General features: G+C 36.1%; 1 protein-coding gene across 1 annotated transcript in view; it reads right to left on the reverse strand.

The window, feature by feature from the left end:
• LOC128739515 (neuropeptide CCHamide-2 receptor-like) overlaps positions 1-3,544 on the reverse strand; it is a 29,139-nt gene extending 25,595 nt beyond the window's left edge. The window contains exon 1 of the mRNA XM_053835009.1: positions 3,517-3,544. Coding sequence (XP_053690984.1) covers positions 3,517-3,544 — 28 coding nt within the window. The remainder of the gene's footprint in view (positions 1-3,516) is intronic.
• Between the last annotated feature and the right edge of the window lie 18,204 nt (positions 3,545-21,748).

Consider the following 21,748-nt stretch of genomic DNA (forward strand, 5'->3'; position numbering starts at 1 on the left):
ACTAATCAAACAAATTGAACCAAATTTGGCATGGGGGGGGGGGGTTATTGTAGGCATGAATTTATTTTATGATGGTTGAGGATAAGGACTCTCAGACAAATAAAACAGAAAGCGGTAAGCTCTGAAAGTAAACTAGTAAAATCTTCTCGGAGCCAATGAATCGACGCAGCTAACTTACGTGCCTGTTGCCATTCATGTCAAAAGAGAAAGACATTCGAATGGCACGACATATTTGCGATGAACGTGCTTTGGCTTTAGTGTTATATGTAACCACTGGCCCTTTTAAAGGCCACAAGCGAGTTGAAGTAAGATTATTGAAACATCCCAGCTAGCATTTTCATATGTATAAAAAAGGTAAAAATCAGCATTACGTACAGATATACATGCTAAATAAATCGTATTTCATGCGCAATATTGGCATATCCGTACTATTTTGGAGGTGATATACGTGGTTACGAATAATTTTTAGCGTTACGACTATATAAGTATTTATATACGATAATATTCGATTAAGCGCGAGTCGCTCCGTACTACTCTACGATTTTGTGCTGAAAATCGTATGTATGTCAGTCATTATCATTATATACGATAAAAAATCAACTTGATCCCACTTTATCCAGCTTTAGTTACGATTTCGAGTTTGATAGGAGATATTTACGATAGTTTTAGTACATTGATATACGAGTTGGTGCTAGCTGGGATGTCAAACTACGCATAATCATATTCAATACAATGATCTGTGGACTGGTCATTCATTATCATTTCAACCTTTATTATGCACACAAGTGATTTTTAAAAGAAATCTCTATGTCTCATTGGTTGCAGGCCTTGTACTTATGAACCCCCGTTCACGTATTTTCAAAGCGACCATTGCATTCAATAAAGAATTGAATACTTCGCTCTTCTCTTTTAAAAAACAATTAAACAATGGCACTAACAGATTCTTATAAACATACATATGCCAGAAATGCAGTTTACATTAGTCTTTTATATAATGATCTGATATAGTCCTACGTCACCCTTTCGTACAATCCTTAGGGCTGTATACCTTGTAGTTTTTTTAATACAAAATTTAACTCGAAAGCTGTAGGACCTACAAGAAAATGATATATGGGTGACTTTTAGAAAATGTTCTGAATTTTCATAAAAAAAAATACTGAAAAATTTAAAACTTAATTTCTACACTGAAAAAAAGCCTTTTAAAAATTAAAAATCAATTTCCCATAAAACGCCATTTCAGAAATTGATGAATTTCTTTTTGAAGATAGATAATTATGTGGCCTGCAAATCTTCGATACATCACAAGATGGTCAAACTGAAGGGTAAAAAGTTTTCCTAACAAAAACTTTTTTAAGTGCTTACCAAGACAAAGAGATATTTCAGTACAGTAGGATTTCGAATTTGGCAACAAATGCGTGTCGCCTATGTTGCTAAAATCGAAACCGTGAAAAAATCGAGACCCGTTTTCGATATGAAAAAATTTAATGTAAATGCTTTAGAAATGGACTAAATATCATCAATCAACTATTGCAGCCATTTTATGTTTAAAAAGTCCGCTAAGAGCTATCCGTCCGGTGCAAAGAAGTTATTGAAACCCTGCGGTAAAACGTAGTCCCACGGCAATAAAAATATTGGGCCCTATTCTCACAGTCACCTCACATAATCCTCACTGTCACCTGGGTGACTCCGCTCACCTGGGTGACTGTACAAATCAAATGGGGCCTGTAAGGCTTCGTGCACAAATTACGTAACGCTTAAAGGGGAGGGAGGGGGTCGAGTTAGCGTTTCTTGTTGTTACATAGGGGGGAGGGGGAGTCATGAGAATAGTTACGTAACAAATTTATGAATACCAAAAAGGCAGTTTCCAAATGAGGAAAGGACGTGTTGGAGGTGGAAAACAGTGAATCGGTTTATACTAATAAAAATTATGATATAAAATTACGGTTTGTGGCTGATGAAGATAATCCTACTAAATTTTCAGTTATTACTGTTGAAGACCATTTCAGGCTGCCCAGTTTGCTTCGGGGTACGATACTGGCCTAACAAGCCGTCGTATGTTCGAATCTCGGCTGGGAAGTGCTGCTATAGAGTCAGTAGGATCGTTGCACTAACCCCGTAATTGTCCTGTACTCTAATAGCCGGCTGCCAAGTCTGTCGATAAAGAAGGGTCAAGTTCTCAACAGGACGTTTATACCCATGGCCAGGCTTGTCCTGCACTCAGTGAACTTATTTTGCTTTTTTAACTGTAACACCTCAGCCAAGCAAAATTCGAAAATATTATGTATGGGGCATTTATAGAGTAAATTATTATCCATAAGATTGCTGAACTAAATATTGCTCTACCTTTAGTATTTGCGGCACACTCCCATTTCACACTGGCTGGTGCACGAAGGTGCGATCCCAGTGTGAACTAGGAGTGCGCCGTAAATACTAAAGATAGATCAATAGTATTTTACTCTATAAATGCCCCATATATGATATTTTCGAATTTTGCTTGGCTGAGGTGTTACAGTTAAAAAAGCAAAATAAGTTCACTGAGTGCAAGACAAGCTGCCCATGGCTTTGCTTTTTTTTACAATTTCAGCTTAACATGGGCCGATGCCTGATTGTTGTTTTTAATATGAAGCTTGCTAATTTGCTAATCTAGCTAATTCGGTTGAATTTCTTAAAAATTAAAAGAAATATGCGATTCAAGTCATTTTTATTGAATGTTGTGGTACGGGGGGGGAAGGTTTGGTTAACGTTACGTAATTTAATGGGGGGGTTATGCCAAGCGTTACTTAAAGTTACATAGGGGAGGGAGGGGGTCAAAAAACCGGAAATTTTGCGTTACGTAATTTGTGTACCACGCCTAAGGCGAGGTGACTTTAGGTGAGGTGACTTTAGGTGAGGTGACTTTAGGTGAGGTGACAGGAAAGTGAAAGAAGTGAGGTGAGGTGAAGTGACTGTGAGAATAGGGCCCATTATTTTTCGAAACCACATAACTTTTTTTCACAAACATACTGAGGGCATCATTTCTTCGTCATTTAAAGCATGTATGCAGAAACTGATAGATATTTAAGCATATTTTTGAAAGTAAAATATTTTGTGTTGCCAAAAACGAATACTTTTGTTGCCAAAATCCAACTGTATTTGCAAAATTATGGCACCTACAAAAAATGATGTGTGAGAAGAAAATTTTCTGAATTTTCATAAAAAACATACTGAAAAATTGGGTATGTTTTGTCGACTGTGAAATTTTATATTTATTTTTATCGGCTGTCAGTCTTGATAAATCAGAACAGATTTTGTACTTTCTCCGACGTTTCGACTATATTTTGTAGTCTTTATCAAGGATTTCTACGATACATTGGGTGTTAGATATGTTACAAATTTTGTTAATTTTCAATTTTATACGTACAATACTGCCTGTCCTTTGTCAATTGTCTTTATTTAGTCGCCTCACGTCCTTTTGCAAAGCTGCTGTAAAAGACACAAAAAACTTTCTAAAGGAAAACCCAAACATCCGTATCATACCTGCCGACAAGGGGAACCGAACTGTCATAATGGATATCGAAGACTACCGTGCCAAGATGACCAAACTACTGCAAGATCCAAATACATACAAACAGATAACCAGAGACCCAACAAGCAGATACCAAACTAGGAACAACAAAATTGCACAACGCCTACTAGACTTACAGCTGATCGACCATCGAACGTACTACTTCATAAAAACCAATACAGCCACATGCCTCCGAATATACGGTCAACCCAAAGCCCATAAACCAGACCTGCCACTCCGCCCCGTCGTACCGAACGTCACCGCTCCATCCTACAACCTCTCAAAGTATGTAAGCCAAATACTACAGAAATCCACAAAAAGTCCGTACAACGTTAAAGACTCGTTTACGTTCTGCCAATTCATTAACTCAGCCACACTGCCACAAAATCACATCATGATTTCTCTCGATGTGATCTCACTATTTACCAACATTCCACAAGACTTAGTGACGAAAGCAATAATAGACAACTGGCAACAGATCAGGACAAACACCAACATCTGTTTAGATATCTTTCTAGAGATGGTCACATTTTGTATGGAATGCAGTTACTTTCAATTCGATAATAAATACTATCAGCAAGTCAGCGGAACTGCTATGGGGAATCCGCTCTCACCCATTCTAGCCGAAATCGTAATGGATACTCTAATAGACAACATAGTCAGGACAATCTACACGCCCATAACTATAATCAAAAAATATGTAGATGATTTATTCCTAGCCGTTCAACAAGATAAAGTGTCACAAATACTCAAATCCTTCAACAATTACCACCCAATGCTACAGTTTACCTGCGAAGAAGAAAAGGACATGCAATTACCATACTTAGATATGCTACTAATCCGCAAAAACATCCAAACCATCCGCACACAATGGTACACCAAAAGTATAGCCTCAGGTAGACTTATGAACTACCACTCGTTCCACCCGTTAAGCCAGAAAATGAACACCGCTATCAACTTTATCACGCGTGTTGATAAGCTGTCCACGGACTATACCACCACGCAGAAATACACCATCATTAGAACACATCTACAGCGCAATGACTATCCAGCCAGACTCATCAACAGATGCTGGAACCGATATGTGAATCAAAACACCCCAACCGTCGTTAATCAATCACCAACTGCAAACCAAACACCCGATCACCACCGCCCGCCAGCCCCGCAGATCCCACCACCAGTACAGAACATGCCAGCCCCGCCGAGCCCACCACCAGTACAGAACATGCCATCACAGGATTATCAACAAAATAAACCGCCAACGCGTATTCTAACGACACACACGCCGCCAATGTCCATACAACCGTCCAACACGAGCCCAGCTAAGAATCTACCAGACGAACAGATCTACAGATCCATCCCACACATCGCCGAACTGTCACCCCGCATTGCCAAAATTCTCAGGAGAGGATTTGGCAATATCAAACTAGCATACACTACCACCAACAATATAAACACCTTCATCCCTCCAGTGAAAGACATCATACCACCGTCACAACAACACAACGTCATCTACAGTATAAAATGCCACGATTGCGAGTCGGTTTACATTGGTATGACTGCTAACCAATGTTGGAAGTGTGACTCTGCACACGCATCCAAGCAAGTTTACAACATTGCTTGAACTATCATTCTGAGGTTGTGCCAAAACCTAACAGGCTGTGCCCGAACTCATTTGTAAGTTTTGTGCGCGGATCCTGTGCTTCGGTTCGTACTTGAGTATATGTTTGCGATGAATTAGGCGATGTTTGATGGTCGGATTGTATGCGCACTGAGAAAATCGAAATAGCAGGCAATGCAAAACCTGCCTGCCTACTGTACACATGAGAAATGATTTACTAGGAATATTTGTTTCTACAGATTAGGTATGACTACTGTAGCTATAGTTCGCTCAATTTTTAACGGATGGAAACGATTCAGTTTTGTTCAATAATGGGAAACAACCATGTACGTATCTTCTTTTCTAATGATCTAATGATTGCATATTATTCAAGTATGTTAGTCGACAGAAGATAACTTTTTTTTAACGCTCGAAGTTTTTTTGGAATAAACTTCAAACATAAAACTTCAACGAGTTGAAATTAAAAGTTCGCTAATTATGAGTGACGTTGAAAACTACTTTTCAACACTCAAATGTAACTGATTGTTGGTAAAACGTACATTCACATACATATATTACCCTAATTTGGGTGTATACTACGTATTGTGCTCAAAATCATTATTAAATAAATTTTATTGTAATATTTCATAGCAGTATTGTTTCGGTATATCTATAATTCGGTAATCTATAGTCCTACATAATTCAAAATTCCTGGGTAATACAAATTGAAACTGAAACGAATTTCAGGCGAATTTGGAATAACCAGTGCCGGCTTGTTCATTTGTTGCTAGCATTAGCATATGCTGGTTGATCCTTAGAAGGGTTTTAGTTACAATCTTTTTGGCTTTTGGATCAACATAAATTTTTTTATCTCTCGAGATAACAAAACCAATGTATTCTACACATTACAATAAATATATGCCAAATTTAGCAACCTATACACACGGCCTAATCTTATACCATTGCACTATGGGCAAAAACGAGCCGAAAAAACGCGATATGGCCTACAGGCTGCTAAATGTAGGTAATCTAATGTAAAATTTTCCGGAGAATCGAGTATTACCCACCGCTTTCCCGTTTGTCATCGGCGAGTGCCCCATTTCGCTCATTTTCCCCTATTTTTAACATCTTTTACCCTTTTTGGACTAAATCAAGCCAGGCTTTGAGAAAACAAAACATAAAAATCAAATTATTTTGTGTAAAGAAGTCCATAGAATTGAATGGGGTTGACCCCGTTTAGTTTAGAACAGGATCATCGCTTCAAGGCTCATCAACTTCAGTTTCTGAAGCAGCGGAACGATCGTTACATAGCTATGGAAATACACGCAGATTTTGCAATTTAAGTTTTTATTAACCTTGATACAACAGATATACCGGAATGTCCAGATTGGCTCAAAAAACATCCAAATGTTGATTCAAGAATTTGTCTTAGAAAATCCCGTAGTTGAATACGTCATTAGCCACACTTCTTTATTATTTTTCCATTTATAAATGACCAGTTTTAGGTTCCGGTAGTACTTTATACGGAAGTTCCGTAGTGTGGAGTATGAACGAGTGCTCTACAGTACAATTTATTCATTTTTACTGACCCAAAATGAGATGGCAGCAGCAGATTTCGTTTTATTTCGGTTCCCTCGAAGCATACTTATATTTCCTGCGGCCTAATGGTAAGATCTGTTTTTTTTACAAGGGAAACTATGTTTGTTTCTCTCCTGGTTACTCGAAACAAATTTGTTAGCAAGATAACAATCTGAAAAACTACGAAAATCCGTTTCCTTGCAGTTGAAAAAAATACTCCATTCATCTTCGTCTCATCATCGAAACTTTATTTATAAAAGAAATCAAATTATAATATTTAGAATTTTTCAAAAGTAATGATAAAAAATTATTTAGCTCTCAAAAAATATGAAAAACTAACTCGTTGGCGAGAATTTAGAAAACAAAATATTTTCAACGTTTTATAAAAAAATTGTTTCAACCCAATATTATTCTACAATATTCATAGAAGTATCTAACGTTTGCTGTCAGTACCATTAACACCGGAATGATTCGGTGATTCAAACTTCTTAATTTTTTCTTTAGTCTTTAGACTAAAATGATGATTTTTGTGATTACCCTAAATTAGGGTCCCTAACTCAGGAGCAGGCCAAATCAAAAACACGATAATAAAATTTTTCAGATAAGGTTCAAGTACACATAGTTTAAACAAATCTGGAGTAGCTTTAATTCGCAATAGCACTATTTTTCATGGAATTGTTGTATTAAAACAAAAAAAAACAAAAACATGTATATAAAATAAAAAATTAGTGCTATTACATAAATTTTCAACGGAAGATTTTTGCGTACAAATGAAAACCATTTGTAAACAGTGCCATAAACATAAAAACTGTGAAATACACATGCATAATGAGAAGTAAAGCGGTTTTTTCATGCTATGTCAGTTCTTGTACAAGCTTAGGACCTTCGTTGCTTTATTGTCCAATGATTGAACAGTTAAATTTTAATACTATAAATATTTTTTTATTTTGCTTGAAAATGTTGACAAATAGTGCATAGATGAATATCATTAGCTATGAACAGCATGATATAGAAATATAATTATTTTAAACGTTAATTAGGCTTATACAAATTTGAAAAAAGGTTTATGTCGCCCCCCCCCCTTCTAAAATTTTCGAAAATTGAAGGGGCAAAAAAATTTACGTTGCATTCTTTAGTGATAAGCAGATTTTTTACAGTTCACCGAGTTTACATCTCTAAATTACCCAATATGTGCAAAGTTAAAGTAATTATCCGCTTAGCCTCGATCAACTTTCCTTCACCAACTAAGCTTTTTGATTCCCAAAGCCGAAAATTGGATGTGCTTGAAATTAGACTTTTGGCTCCATTTACTTTAAATCTTATTCCATTTTATTTTAACTTTTTTTAAAAGAACCGAATTTGATTGAGGCATCAATAAACTAAACAATATATTAGTGAAATTTGGTACCGCTTTTGACGGATGTATTCCGAATTGCTGGAGGGTTATTTTATGCTGTCATCGGTAGTAGATAGATTAAAATAGAAATACAACAAATTAGGCACTCCGGAATATCAGCTTTCAGTACTTTCGGGGCTCCAATTGGTCGTTTTATTCCGTAGTGTCCAAGAACTTACCCTAATTTTGGATATTGGGGACATAAAGCTTACAATTTTACCTTACAAATACAATATTTTATCATGCATTGAATGCATGCAGAAAGGATGTTACTGAATTGTTCGAAACTTTTCGGACTATTGTCATGTTGTGATTATCATAGGGATCAATGGTGGCCCCGACATTAACATCAAATCAAGTCATGTTAAGTTATATTGCTTTTGTACTGTGCATCTTCATCTGCTTTGAAATTGGAGTTTTAGTATGGATTATGGTAATGTGCGAAACTGGAATTAAATTGGAATAACATTTTCATTGCTAGGCAGTCGTAATGGTTTATCTCTCCAAACATTTCAATGATTAGTTCGGTTTGAACTAAAATTTAAGTACTGTACAAGATTTTTGTACTAAATATGCATTAATATGGAAAAATAAACACTGGTTTCTACTCCTTTGTTTCGGTTTCGAAGGTTTGATGTTATTATTTTTTTCTTGCCCCCCCTTGAGCAATATTTCGAGACCAGGACATAAACTTTTTTCCAAATTTGTATAAGCCTTAGTGAGACATGTTTCTTATCTGAAATGCTAACAAAATTCAGGGTTATAGCCCATATTGTATATGACAATGTTCAACTTGAATTTTTGTTATTAAATCTTGCCTTATGTAACGCCATTTTTACAAGAAATTATCCACAACTGATCAAAGTGAGTAATTCGTGCACTTTGATAGGGTTTGAGCGTATATGTATTCTAGAATTAGCGTTTTATTGGACGCTGTTCAATCATTGCCCGAGCAGGAGCGAAGAGCAAAATAATATCAAAACTATATCAAACTAAGGTATAATACTATATTTTGTTATTGAATAGACATTGAGATACATTGATAACACATTTTGTTATTGAGTAGATATTTGAAACATTGTAAGATGAGTTTAATAACTGATTTTGTTATCATATCTTATTGTGATCTTAAAATGACATTCGATATATTTCATAAAAAACTTTTTATTGATTAAAGGGATTTTAAATTATAAATATTTTATAAAACAATTTTTTAATAAGTCATGTGCTACTACATTTGTTATTCAATACCTTAATAATACTAAAATATGTTATTCTAAACTCTGGATACAGTCATGTTATTGATTTGTTATTCAAATAACACAAGTAGTTATACTTTTGGCCTTAAACGAGCAAAATTTTGATATTATTTTTTGGTATTTTACCAACTATGTCAGCCAAAACAAGACCAAATTTTGATATGAGTTATTCGATTTCCAATAACACATTTTGATATTATTTTACTCTTCGCTCCTGCTCGGGTGGAATCGTTCAATGATAGGCAAAATACTCTATTATTGTAATTGAGATTCTTTTCTGGTTTAGGTTGTCTCAGATTGTCGACAACTGCTCTATCAGACCGTCGGCAAATAAAACTAGCTGAAAGAATAAGGGGAGAAAACACCAACCCCTTGGGCAGCTGCCCTAAGTGGTTAAAACTTGCATCTCGGACACGCCAACCCAATCAAATGAAAATAAAAAAATTATAACAGGATGAGTTCTAAATAACATTTTTTTTATAACAAAATCTGCTTTGCATTTTGCTATAAACTTAGGCTCGTTTAAAATAACTAAAATTGTAACAAAATCCGCTCTAGGCATATCACAAATATATCAAATTATGGTTTTATTTGATCTTGTTTATATCAAGATGTCAAGATCAAAAACCAGCATTCTGCCCTGCTTTATAACTAAAATGTAACAAAACGTGTTATAAATAACAGAAAGAGATAGAATCTTTGTAAAACATTTTATGTACCGCAAGTTTTCCTAACATATTTATAACAAACTTTGATAGAAATATCAACTGGAGCTATAATTCTGTAATAGAATCATTTGATGGGGAATCCAAATCCTTGTACGCTAACGCTAATCAAAAGTCCTGAATCAATAGAAAAATTTAAATCATGATTCATAAGTCAAATCTTTGAAAGTTATGCTACATTGGATTGATTTGAAAATACTTCATACTTTTGGCATACTAGTATGCATCTTTCATTTGTGTAAAGAATTTTCAGATCAACCCTGCAGTTAAGCGTTCCTCAAGGTTATGCCAAGTCCAGAATATATTATAGAATATATTCTGATATATTAAATCATATATAAGTTCAACGAGCATTTAAACATTAAATTCTGTTTATTATGTATAAAAAACGTTTTAGTTTTGGCTCAATAAACCGAATACCATAATTTTAAACAAAAGTCAAGCGGGAAAATTTTTAAAAGCTTCAAAGCAGTAAAAAGAAACAAGTGAAGAAACAAAATTTAACACGAAAATAAATATTTTTGTATGATTTAATGGCCGTATTGTGTTAAATAATTAAAATTACATTTTAATCACCAATCGTAATTTAAATATTCATTAAAGCGCATTGACATCAGATTTGCTAATAGCATAACGGTCAGAAGAACATTATCGACACAGTTTCTTTCACCTTTGCTGTGCTCTGTGCACCCACAAAATCAGCAATCCATGCTGAACACGTCGCCTCAATTCATCGCAGGTACATCGCGTGCATCGTCGAAGTACATCGCATGATGTTACCAATGTTTCGTACCAAAGTGTGAACCATTTGATCAGAGTATGCGGTCCGCAAAAAACATTAAACGCTGCGATGAGGCAAGTTTGAGTTGAACGTGAATCAAAGAAAAATGACTTCGATTCAACTTGGGTTCAGCATATGCCAACATTGCTGCTAACCATCTGAAAACGAGACTCTCCGGACATCAAACGACCGTCAATCAGCTGGACAAACTACTGAGCAACGGACTCTCTGCAAGCGACCACCAGATTGTTTCTCTCAGAGAAAAAACAGCGCTGATAGCCCATTGCGTAGACCAAGGCCATAGATTTGATCTGACCAATACTAAAATTATTGATCACAGTTACAAAAAATATCCACTACCTATACTAGAAATGTGCCATATCTCAAATTCTCGCAACTCCATCAACAAGCGTACCGACGTAGAAGGCCTCAACCATACATACTCAGGATTATTAGCTTCTCTTAAACCCACCAACACCCCTTTACCATAGCACTATAGCCAGATATTCAAACATAAACCAGGTACAATAAGTGGACGTTAGACCGACAGTGCAAAGAAAAACCAAATCGTGATAATTTAATTTAATTTAACAGACAGGAAAACAGATGTGCAACAAAAATAACTTAGGACATGTTACTTTAACTAAACAAAGACAATTGACAAAGGACAGACAGTATTGTACGTATAAAATTGAAAATTAACAAAATTTGTAACATATCTAACACCCAATGTATCGTAGAAATCCTTGATAAAGACTACAAAATATAGTCGAAACGTCGGAGAAAGTACAAAATCTGTTCTGATTTATCAAGACTGACAGCCGATAAAAATAAATATACATACTGAAAAAATAAAAATTATTGTCTACACTGAAAAAAAAGCACTTCAAAAACTAAAAATCGATCTCTAATAAAACGCCATTTCAGAAATTGATGAAAATTTTTTCTGAGGTTAGATAATTATATGGCCTACAAGTCTTCTATGCATCGCAAAATGATCAAATTGAAGAGAAAAAAAATCCCTAACAAAAACTTTTTCATATACACACTGAAATAAAGATGTAAACAGCTAAAAGTTTTGGTTAGAAAAACTTTTTTCTCTTAAATATGACAATTTTGCAATGTATGGAAGAATTGTAACTCACATAATTATCTATCTTTAGAAAAAATTTCATGAATTTGTAAGCTGGCGTTTTTTGGGAAATCGAGTTTTAATTTTTGAAATGCTTTTTTTCCAGTGAATAAAATAATTTTTATTATTTTCAATATTTTTTTATGAAAATTCAAAATACTTTCTAAAAGTCACTCATACATCAACACTACAAGAATGCACTATTCTGCTTCCATCCAAGAATCTGCACCGTCTCACCAAGCGAAAGCTACATAGGCTTAGTGTGAGGAAAATTGTTCGGATTTTGTTTCTTCGAAAGAGTGACCAACCTCTACCCCTGATTTGAATCCTCTCGACTTCTACGCCCGGGGTCACATGCTAGGCAAACTAGGGAACACCAAAGGATTGACTGTGGGTACTTTCAAGCAACTATTGGAGAAGATTATGGATTGAATGCCTCAGGATATCGTACCAGCTGTTATGCTTTTCAACAACGATTGCGACTGGTAATTAAAGCAAAGGGAGAAAGATTTGAGGTGGACTAATTTGAGACAAATGCTATGAATATACTTTACACGAAATACATTCAAAATTAAAATTTACTCAAGCGTCTTATTTTTGTGACCATTTATTTTTTTATTACAGTCACTTTAACAACTTAGGTTGTTCGTGACCTCTGCGGGGTTGTGATTTGAACCCGGGTGCTCGGGACCATTTACTTTATTGAGAGTTATTACTACTCACCCTGTATAATATTAGCTGAGAGCTTGATCTTACAGAGGGAATGAATGACACTATGGCCCTTTTGTTAAGAGCCATCTCCCTTTTGTCAATCTCGCTGCGCTGATTTCCTTCTGTCAAGGAAAGGTGTACCCCATTAGGCATACGGAAGTTAAGCATAATGGGCGTTTAGCATAATGGGTGATAGGTATAATGGACCGTAGGCATGATGTGCGGAAGACATACCTTATGTATGGTAGGCGTAATGGACATTAGGAATATATTATACCAACTATCTGCAGTTAGCTTGCAAGAGGCCCCATCGAATTGAAAAAGAATCCAATTTTTGCACAGAGAATGGGTCAAGACGGAGACTAGGGAAAACTGACTAAAGTTGCTAGACCTAGGAAAATGAATAAACCTAGACCGATTCTTCCAATGGCGGCCTGCCGGCAACACTTGCGGCCTGTGGCCGTCGCACCCTGAATTACTAATGAGATTTCATAAAATAATTTTGAAGTACTTATGCGAAATAGTCGTTATGCCAAGTGTGCAAATGGTCCCGTTTGATTAAGCCAAACAGCATTATGCCAAATGGACGACATAAGACGAATGTAGAACTTGACTCCTTCAACACCTTCAATTTATTTTCTAGTCGTTAGTAAAACCAAAACCTATGAAAAACATATCTAAGCGTCAAATATAGTGAGGAATATCGAAAATTGCAACAATTCTATATATCTACATAAATAATAGTGGAATTTATTTGTGAAAACAATTTCGACTTTTCTTTCATTAAATTTTCGTATTCTACAAAGACACTTAAAAACAAACTTTAGTTAACTAAATATTACTTTTGCTATTGGAAAACTCGTGAAACATAAGAGAAAGCTAACAATATGTAAAATAAAACCAATGCAGATAAATCCATACGAGGGATCGCACACAGATTAGATTATATCAACTGTAGGCAGTATTGCCCACTGCGGAAAATCTTATGCGCTGTACAAATTGTATCGACAGGGTAATATGTCCCTTTGCTGAAAATTTTTGAATCAGTGCAAAGATATGATTTCTCATTAATTTTATCAGAAAAAGAAACTGACGAAAGCGTTCAAAGAGTTTATGTTTCGGAACACAAATTCGAGCTTAACGTAAGATTACGAAATTGTCTGCTTAATACTAAAAATATAACTCTTAACTTGTCATGCTATTTACTATGCCAAATCTACAAAACCTTTCGACAAATGAACTAAATTTGTTGGCTCCTCGGTGTAAGGTGCATTCAACACCACACTCCCCTGATTGTTTAGGGTCTAGTATCTTTGCTTCGGTATTTCGTTTATTGTCACAAAAAAAGTCGAACCACAACCGCACCACCGACCGGCAACCGAGCACAAAATATGCAAATAGATAAATCCGAAAATCCCTCCTTCGGCACTGCACCACTGCTGGCGGGTTTCGGGATTTTAGGCCGTCGAACTTTACGTCAAACCCTTGACACGACATCACCATCGGGAGGAATAAATTGGTGAATCCAATATAAGGGTATTGTAGACCGGTTTCGCCACTCCACCACCAGTAGAACCACCAGTGGAGTTGAGGGAGATTTACTTTAAACCCCGCTAAGCGACTGTGTCTAGACCTAGGCCGAGGACATCGCCGAGTCAAATGGATGAAGCTGAATTTATCTCGATTACAACTAGACTTATGTCAGTTTTAGGAATTCGCATTCAGGCGAATTTTGAATAGAGATGACGATTGTTTTGAATGATGACATTAGAAACGAGTAGCCGATATCGAGTTGACTAATTAAAATCTATGTTGGCCTGGAGAAATCATTATTTAAGTTTAATTCATTTCGATTTAAGACGCTCTTGAGTTTGCTGCCTAATATTTGATTACGAAAAAACTTGTGAAAAGTTAAAGAACACTTGCTCTAGCTCGAACTATTTTTATCTCCGTCCAATACACTTTTTGTTCTGTTCTTTTTTTGTGAAGCTGCAAAAGAACTTTGCAAACGATTCTTTACGTTTTCTCGAACAATCGATTTATTTCCTGTCACAACATGTATATTTTATAGTTTTTGCATTCTAAATTTTATTTCAAACTACGAATCTTTTCCTAAATCCACCACATTCAATTGCGACGTCAAACTGCGAAAACAAACCACCTTTCAACCCATTGAATCGCATATCCAGGATAGATTTTTCTGCGAAACTTTTACAGCTTCTTTTGTCGACGTCTTTGAATAAGATGTTCCTGCCTGCTGATCAAAAGAATTTGTCATAAAAAGGAAGAAAGCATACCTCACTGAATTTGTCGATAGCATAGCACAATTCTGCGAATTGTACACTTTGCAGGAAACGAAATGTAACGGTATGTAGCTAGATATATACGTGTCCTTAAACATGTAACAAATGCTTGCAATGCGATCAACTGTAGCGAATGATAGTTTTGTTGCCTAATGATGTTTTTTCGTTCCAAAAATATGCCTGTAATGTAATGCTGACGCTAGATATGCTATCGGTATTCTATAATAAGACATGAGTGCATAAGAAGATGACGAAAAAATTCAACTTATTTCTGCCAAATATACAAAAAAATGGGATCTATTTGATAATTCAGGTAAAAATAAAATACTGCTGATATTATTAATTCAATCAGATTGATTCTACAAATTGTTAAAGCGCCGTAAGCAGAATGACCGTGTTACCACAGTCTAACAGACGTAACACTGAAGCCCTGTTCTAACGCATAAAATAACGATCATCAGATTTCCACTCAGGCAGCAAGTTTTGCCAGCCGGATCCTTAATTTGCATAAATTGTTCCAACCACTCACTCCAGTCGGTAGTCCAGTCACCAGTCCCCACATCAAGCCGGGCCGATCGGGTTTAATCAGCAGAAAAATCATCTCGCGTGGAGCAGAATAACATAAATTTGTCACAATATTTTCCCCGGGCCTGACCTGACTGGCTGGCTTTCTGGCTAAATCCAGCCTGGCGCAAAGTTATCCGATTGTAACGAACAACAGCGAGCGTCCGTTCCCAGGAAACGTTAATGATGAAAAATGTACCGAATGCTCTTTGCGGGGTTGCTTTTGCTACTACTCTCTAGCTACTGGTACCTACTGGGGGTTTATAAAGCATCAAGCGTTGCGGTCAAAGAGATACCGAACCGGTAAAAGCGGAGGAAAACCAAAACAAAAAAGGAACGTTTTAGCCTTCCAATTGAAACGAGAATTCCGCTCTATATGGGCATAACAAAAAACTATAATCAGGGCTTTTAGCGAGGCTGTTGTTGTGCTTTCGAGTTTTTCCAGCAGAATTTGTACAGCAGAGAGCAGTTCTACGCAGAAATGACCAATAACAGCTTAATTTAGCTGTATTGCCGCTATTCTGATACAGTCAATTTGTTCATGTGATTTTATTGCATTTGATTGAAAGATATTTTTCAATAAAACTGTATTTTATCGTTACGTGAAAAGCAATGACACCGCAAGGTATTCAAAATATTTTATTATAGAAATAAAATTCCTTGGTGTGTCCCATCCCAGGCACGCCGCCGGCTGCGTGCGTCGGCATTTTTGCTAAACTTGACATTGACATTAATCCTGGTAATAGCAACTTTACACTTTTACCGCTTGTCAATTGCGGTGGATTAAGTTCTTATTACGATCCACCAGAAAATTGCAAATTGATACCTTCGATTTTTTCGGAGTACTTTCATCTTTAGAAGTTGCTTTTTTTAAGTATCAGTCTACGATTTTTATCTTTGCTTTCTCGGATCTGTGGCAAGCAATTTGTCTTAATTAGTTACCGCTCATCGTAACTTATAGTCCCTAGCATTTGTCGATGCGAGTAGGAAGAAGCCGAATACTCATTAGTATTTGAAACGAAGAAAAAAAAAGCATTATCTTATCTCTAATTTGCATTATTTGCTGCGTGCCAATTCGATTTGCCAAAGGACATGGCCACTGAAGATAACGGCAAAAGTGGAAGAGAAATTTCTCGCGACGTAATAGAGGCAAGACCAAATGCAAAATTTATCCGCCCTAAAAAATATATCTCTAAAACTACCTTCCGAATGAGCCATTGAATTCGAATTAGTAAAGTTGAAAATAACAATGCGTCCAAGAAAAAAAGTGCTGCATGTGAATGCACTGCAATGGAGAAGCATTGAAATCTAAAAAATTAATTAAATTAAGGAAGACCTGAAAAAGCCTAATGGGATTATGCGAATAATGTGAAACCGGGATCTGAGAAAGGAGAGAGAGCGAAGTTTTTTAAACCAAAAGTTGTTTCATCTGGGTGTGTCTCTGTATTTCTGTGTTTTGGCACATATTTAAAAAGCCAAAAGTAGCCGTTTCCAGGGTCTTTGTTTAGTAAAGTGGAGGAGCACCTCTTGTAAATCTCTAAACTCTCCGTTACATCTATCTTCTACGCAGAGCAGTTGTTTATTACATTTGCGTTGTCAATGGTCAGCGGTCATGTTCAGAAACAATTACTACAAACAGTTGAAAGGTGCACCGATGGGCAATCCATTATCACCGTTCCTGTGTGAACCATTCATGGCAAACATTGAAAGCAAGCTGGAACAAATCCAGGTACTCCCAAAAAAATGGTGGCGATACGTCGACGACGTTTTCAGCATAATCAAAAAAGGAGAACTGGAAACCATTCTAGCAGCTATGAATGGCACACACAGGAACATACACTTCACATATGAAATGGCAAAAGATGGAAAACTTCCTTTCTTAGACAAGCTAGGCTTTGAAAAAATAAAGCATGAAAACCTAATTATTTTGTGTAAAGAAGTCCACAGAGCTGATTAGGGTTGACCCCGTTTAGTTTAGAGCGAGATCATCACTTCGAGGATCTTAGACTTCAGCTTCTGAAGCAGCGGAACGGTCGTTACGTAGCTATGGAAATACACGCAACATTTCGCAAGTTAAGTTTTGACTAACCTCTATACAACAGATATACCGAAACGTCCAGGTTGGCTTAAAAACATTCAAATGTTGATCCAAGAATTTGTCTTGGAGAAACCCGTAGTTGAATATAGTTGTAGTCATTTGCCACACTTCTTTATTATTTTACAACTTATAAATGATCAATTTTAGGTTCTGGTAGTACTCTAAACGGAAGTTCCGTAGTGTGGAGCATGAACGAGTTCTCTACAGTATAATGTATTCATTCTTACTGACCCAAAATGAGATGGCAGCAGCAGATTTCGTTTTATTTCATCTGTTATTTATGACGTGAACAAATAATCCCACTGCAATCCGGAATATCTCCGGGAAAATGGACCCAAAATTTGCTAATATATTTTTTTATTGAAGGTCAATCCAAGGTGGTTCTTTGAAGACAAGTTGTATAAAAATAGATCAAAAAATAGTAAAGATAGTGCCAAAAGTGTAACCGCAAGTACACTAATTTTTGAAGTCTCGGCGGGAACGTAAAGGTAAAAGTAGGTAAAAAGTAGGTAGGTGATGTGTCATCACATGATACATAGGATGGAAATATTACCGTTAAGTGAGCTAGGGAAACAAAAAGAATTAACATACATTTTGGAAATTGCAAAACTGAACGAATACAAAGAAAGGACAATTTAGAACATTTTTGCCAAGAAAAGAAGAGACGCATACAAAAAATCACTCACAACATTACCACAAATAACACCAGAACTTAAGAGAGTGGCAGTAGAATACGACGAAAACGTAACACGCCCTCTCCGTCGAAAAATGTTGAAATTTTGAATTGACCTAGTCTATACCAGCCGAAACAACCAGCTCAAAAGTAAGTTGGGTTCAACTAAAGACCCGATTGGAGAACATAGAAAATCCGGGACTTATGAAATCAGTTACCCACACTGCGAAAAGGTCTACATCGCGCAGTGGTCAAATTTTGAAAAAACGCCGACATTAGCAATTGGGTAAAAAAGGCGTAATTTTTCAAGGGTGATATCTTCAGAGAAATTTAATAATAAAATATAGCACATCTTTCTGCACTATTATAGTGACCGTGAATTTACCTATTAGGGTGATACAAACTTTTGTTTTTTTAAACAATTTCAAAAAAAAATTATTATCTTCTAAAAGTTGCAGAACATACTAAAATAAGCAACTTTGCTGAATACATTAACTATCTATCTCTTACCGGTTGCGAAATATAATGATATATTAAAAAGGAGCGCTTAAAAATCAATTATGCTCAATAACTTTGCACACGATTTTTTTACTACTTTTGAGTGTTCTACAAAGTTATTCAGTATGCTAAAATACACATTTTCTCTTAAGACTGTTTGTGGCTAGGACGCATATTTAATAAGTTATAAAATAAATGAAATAAAAATTTGCAATATTCAAAAATTATTTTTTCAATTTCGGGCAGCTTCGCACAAACCAGACAACCATTAGGTGAAAGTACTATATTTTATCTATAAAAAAAAATTCCATCAAGAGCACTCTAAAGGAATCTCAGAAAAATCAATTGAAAAATGCGTTATTTTTTTAAAAAAAATTTATAACTCATTACATGGTCGGTGTTAAGTCAGACCGGACCAAGTCGCAACATTTACAAAAATAAGTTAATGACAGCAAACGATCAACAATTTTCTAAGCTATATTTTACTCTAATCAGATTACAGTAATGTTGCGAACAGCCGGAGTTATGAGATGATTTCGAACAATTAATAGCTATAAACCATACAGAGCAGCAAATTTTGAACGCGTTTTTCTCGAAATCAGGATTTTGTCACTTGGTTCGGTCTTTCTTAACACCGACCGCATATGCATCTTCGTGAAAAACAGTCTTCAGAGAAAATATGTATTTTAGCATACTGAATAACTTTGTAGAACATTTGAAAGCAATAAAAAATTGTGTACAAAGTTATTGAGTTAGTTATTTAAGTGCTCCTTTTTGGCACATCATTATATTTCGCAACCGGTAAGAGATAGATAGTTACTATATTCAGCAAAATTGCTTATTTTAGTATGCTCTGCAACTTTTTGAAGAAAATATTTTTTTTTAAATTATTTAAAAAAACAAAAGTTCGTATCGCCCTAATAGGTGGATTCACGGTAACCCTGATAGTGCAGAAAGATACGCTGTATTTTATTATTAAACTTCTCCAAAGACACTATGCCTCAAAAATAACTCATTTTTGCGTTATAGCAAACTGGTGTCCTCAGCAAAGTTGTAGAAGAGGCTTGGCACACACTTTTCGCTTTGATTTTGCTCTTTTGATTACTGCTCCTCAGCCAAGCAGAATTTGAAAAAGTGGTCTGTGGGGCATTTGTAGAGCTAGTAATTAACTATAATATTGCTGAAGAAAGTGAAGTTTTATCTTTAGTATTTACGGCGCTGTTACCATAAATACAAAACGCACAGTAATGCTTACTTCAGAAATATTGTAGATAATAACAAATTCTACAAACGCCCCATACATCACTTTTTCAAATTTTGCTTGGCTGAGATGCAGTAATCAAAAGAGCAAAATCGAAGCGAAAAGTGTATGCCAAGCCTGTAGAACACAATAAAATAAGCAACTTTGCTAAATACAGTAACTCTCTATCTCTTTTCCTTAACGAGCTATAATAATTCTTTTAAAAAATATCACATTTTTCAATTATTTTTTTATGAGGCTCCTTCGGAGTGCTCTTAATGGAAATATTTTTTTTTATAGATAAAATATAGTGCTTTCACCTAATGGAACCGAAATTGTCAAAAAATAATTTGAATATTGCAAAAATTATGTATTTTTGACCAAACTCGTGACTTTAGTCATGACCTTGAAATGCGGTCAGGCATATATAAATATTTATTTTGAAACGATGATTCTACAATTGATGAAGGGACGGTGAGGGAAAGTAATGAAGAAGGATTTTTTTCGGGAATAAAGGGGAAGGGTGGAAAGGAAGGGGGGGGGTAATAGGTAGCTATGGTTAACAAGTTGTCGTTATGACTCCTATCTTTTGTCCAATGCTTGGTTCGACCCATGCACCTTCCAGCATTGGACAAAAGATAGGAGTCACAACGACAACTTGTTAACCATAGCTACCTATTACCCCCCCCCCCCTTCCTTTCCACCCTTCCCCTTCATTCCCGAAAAAAATCCTTCTTCATTACTTTCCCTCACCGTCCCTTCATCAATTGTAGAATCATCGTTTCAAAATAAATATGTATTTTTTACCCAATTGCTGATGTCCGCGTTTTTTAACAATTTGACCACTGTGCATCGGCCAGACTAGAAGAAATCTAGAAACACGTACTAAAGAACACTTGGCACTTATACTGACCTGTCAGCTGCCTTTAGTAAGCTCAGTCACGTAATCGTAGTCGCTAAACTCGAAAGGGTTGGGATAGGCGGAACTCTCCTGCGATGGTTCCGTTCTTATCTAACAGATGGTCAGCTGATGGTTGCCATCGGTGATTGTAGATCCAGTACATTCTGTGCCACCTCAGAACGCCCATATTCCTGCTCTATTTCAACGACGTGAGCCTCGTACTTGAAGGACCAAGGTTTTCATAGGCCGATGATTTAAAAAAATTCTCGCGTATCCGCTCAACTGAAGACTACCTCGCTCTCCAACGACAGCTGGATGTCTTCGCTAATTGGTGTACCTCAAACAGAATGGTTGTAAATCCCTCAAAGTGCTCTGTAATATCCTTCTCGCGTAAAAAAGATGCTGTTATTTTCAACTACACGCTGCTATCGAGCACTGCGAGCAGATCGATTATATCAAAGATCTAGGTGAAATATTCGATACAAAGCCAACATTCAGACAGCATGTATCGTATAACGTTAACAAATTCTCCCGGACTCTGGGATTCATTTTTAGGATCGCCAAAAGTTTCACAGACTTTTACTACTTAAAAGCATTAAACTACTCTCTGGTCAGATCGACTCTGGAGTACTGTTTTGCGGTCTGAAACCCGAATTACCACAACGGCTCTGAACATATCGAATCCGTCGAGCGCCGCTTTTTGCGTTTTGCTCTTCGTCGGTTGCCCTGGCGAAATCCGTATCAC

This window comes from Sabethes cyaneus, chromosome 3 (genome assembly GCF_943734655.1).
Source record: "Sabethes cyaneus chromosome 3, idSabCyanKW18_F2, whole genome shotgun sequence".
In the NCBI taxonomy this organism is placed as follows: Eukaryota; Metazoa; Arthropoda; class Insecta; order Diptera; family Culicidae; genus Sabethes; species Sabethes cyaneus.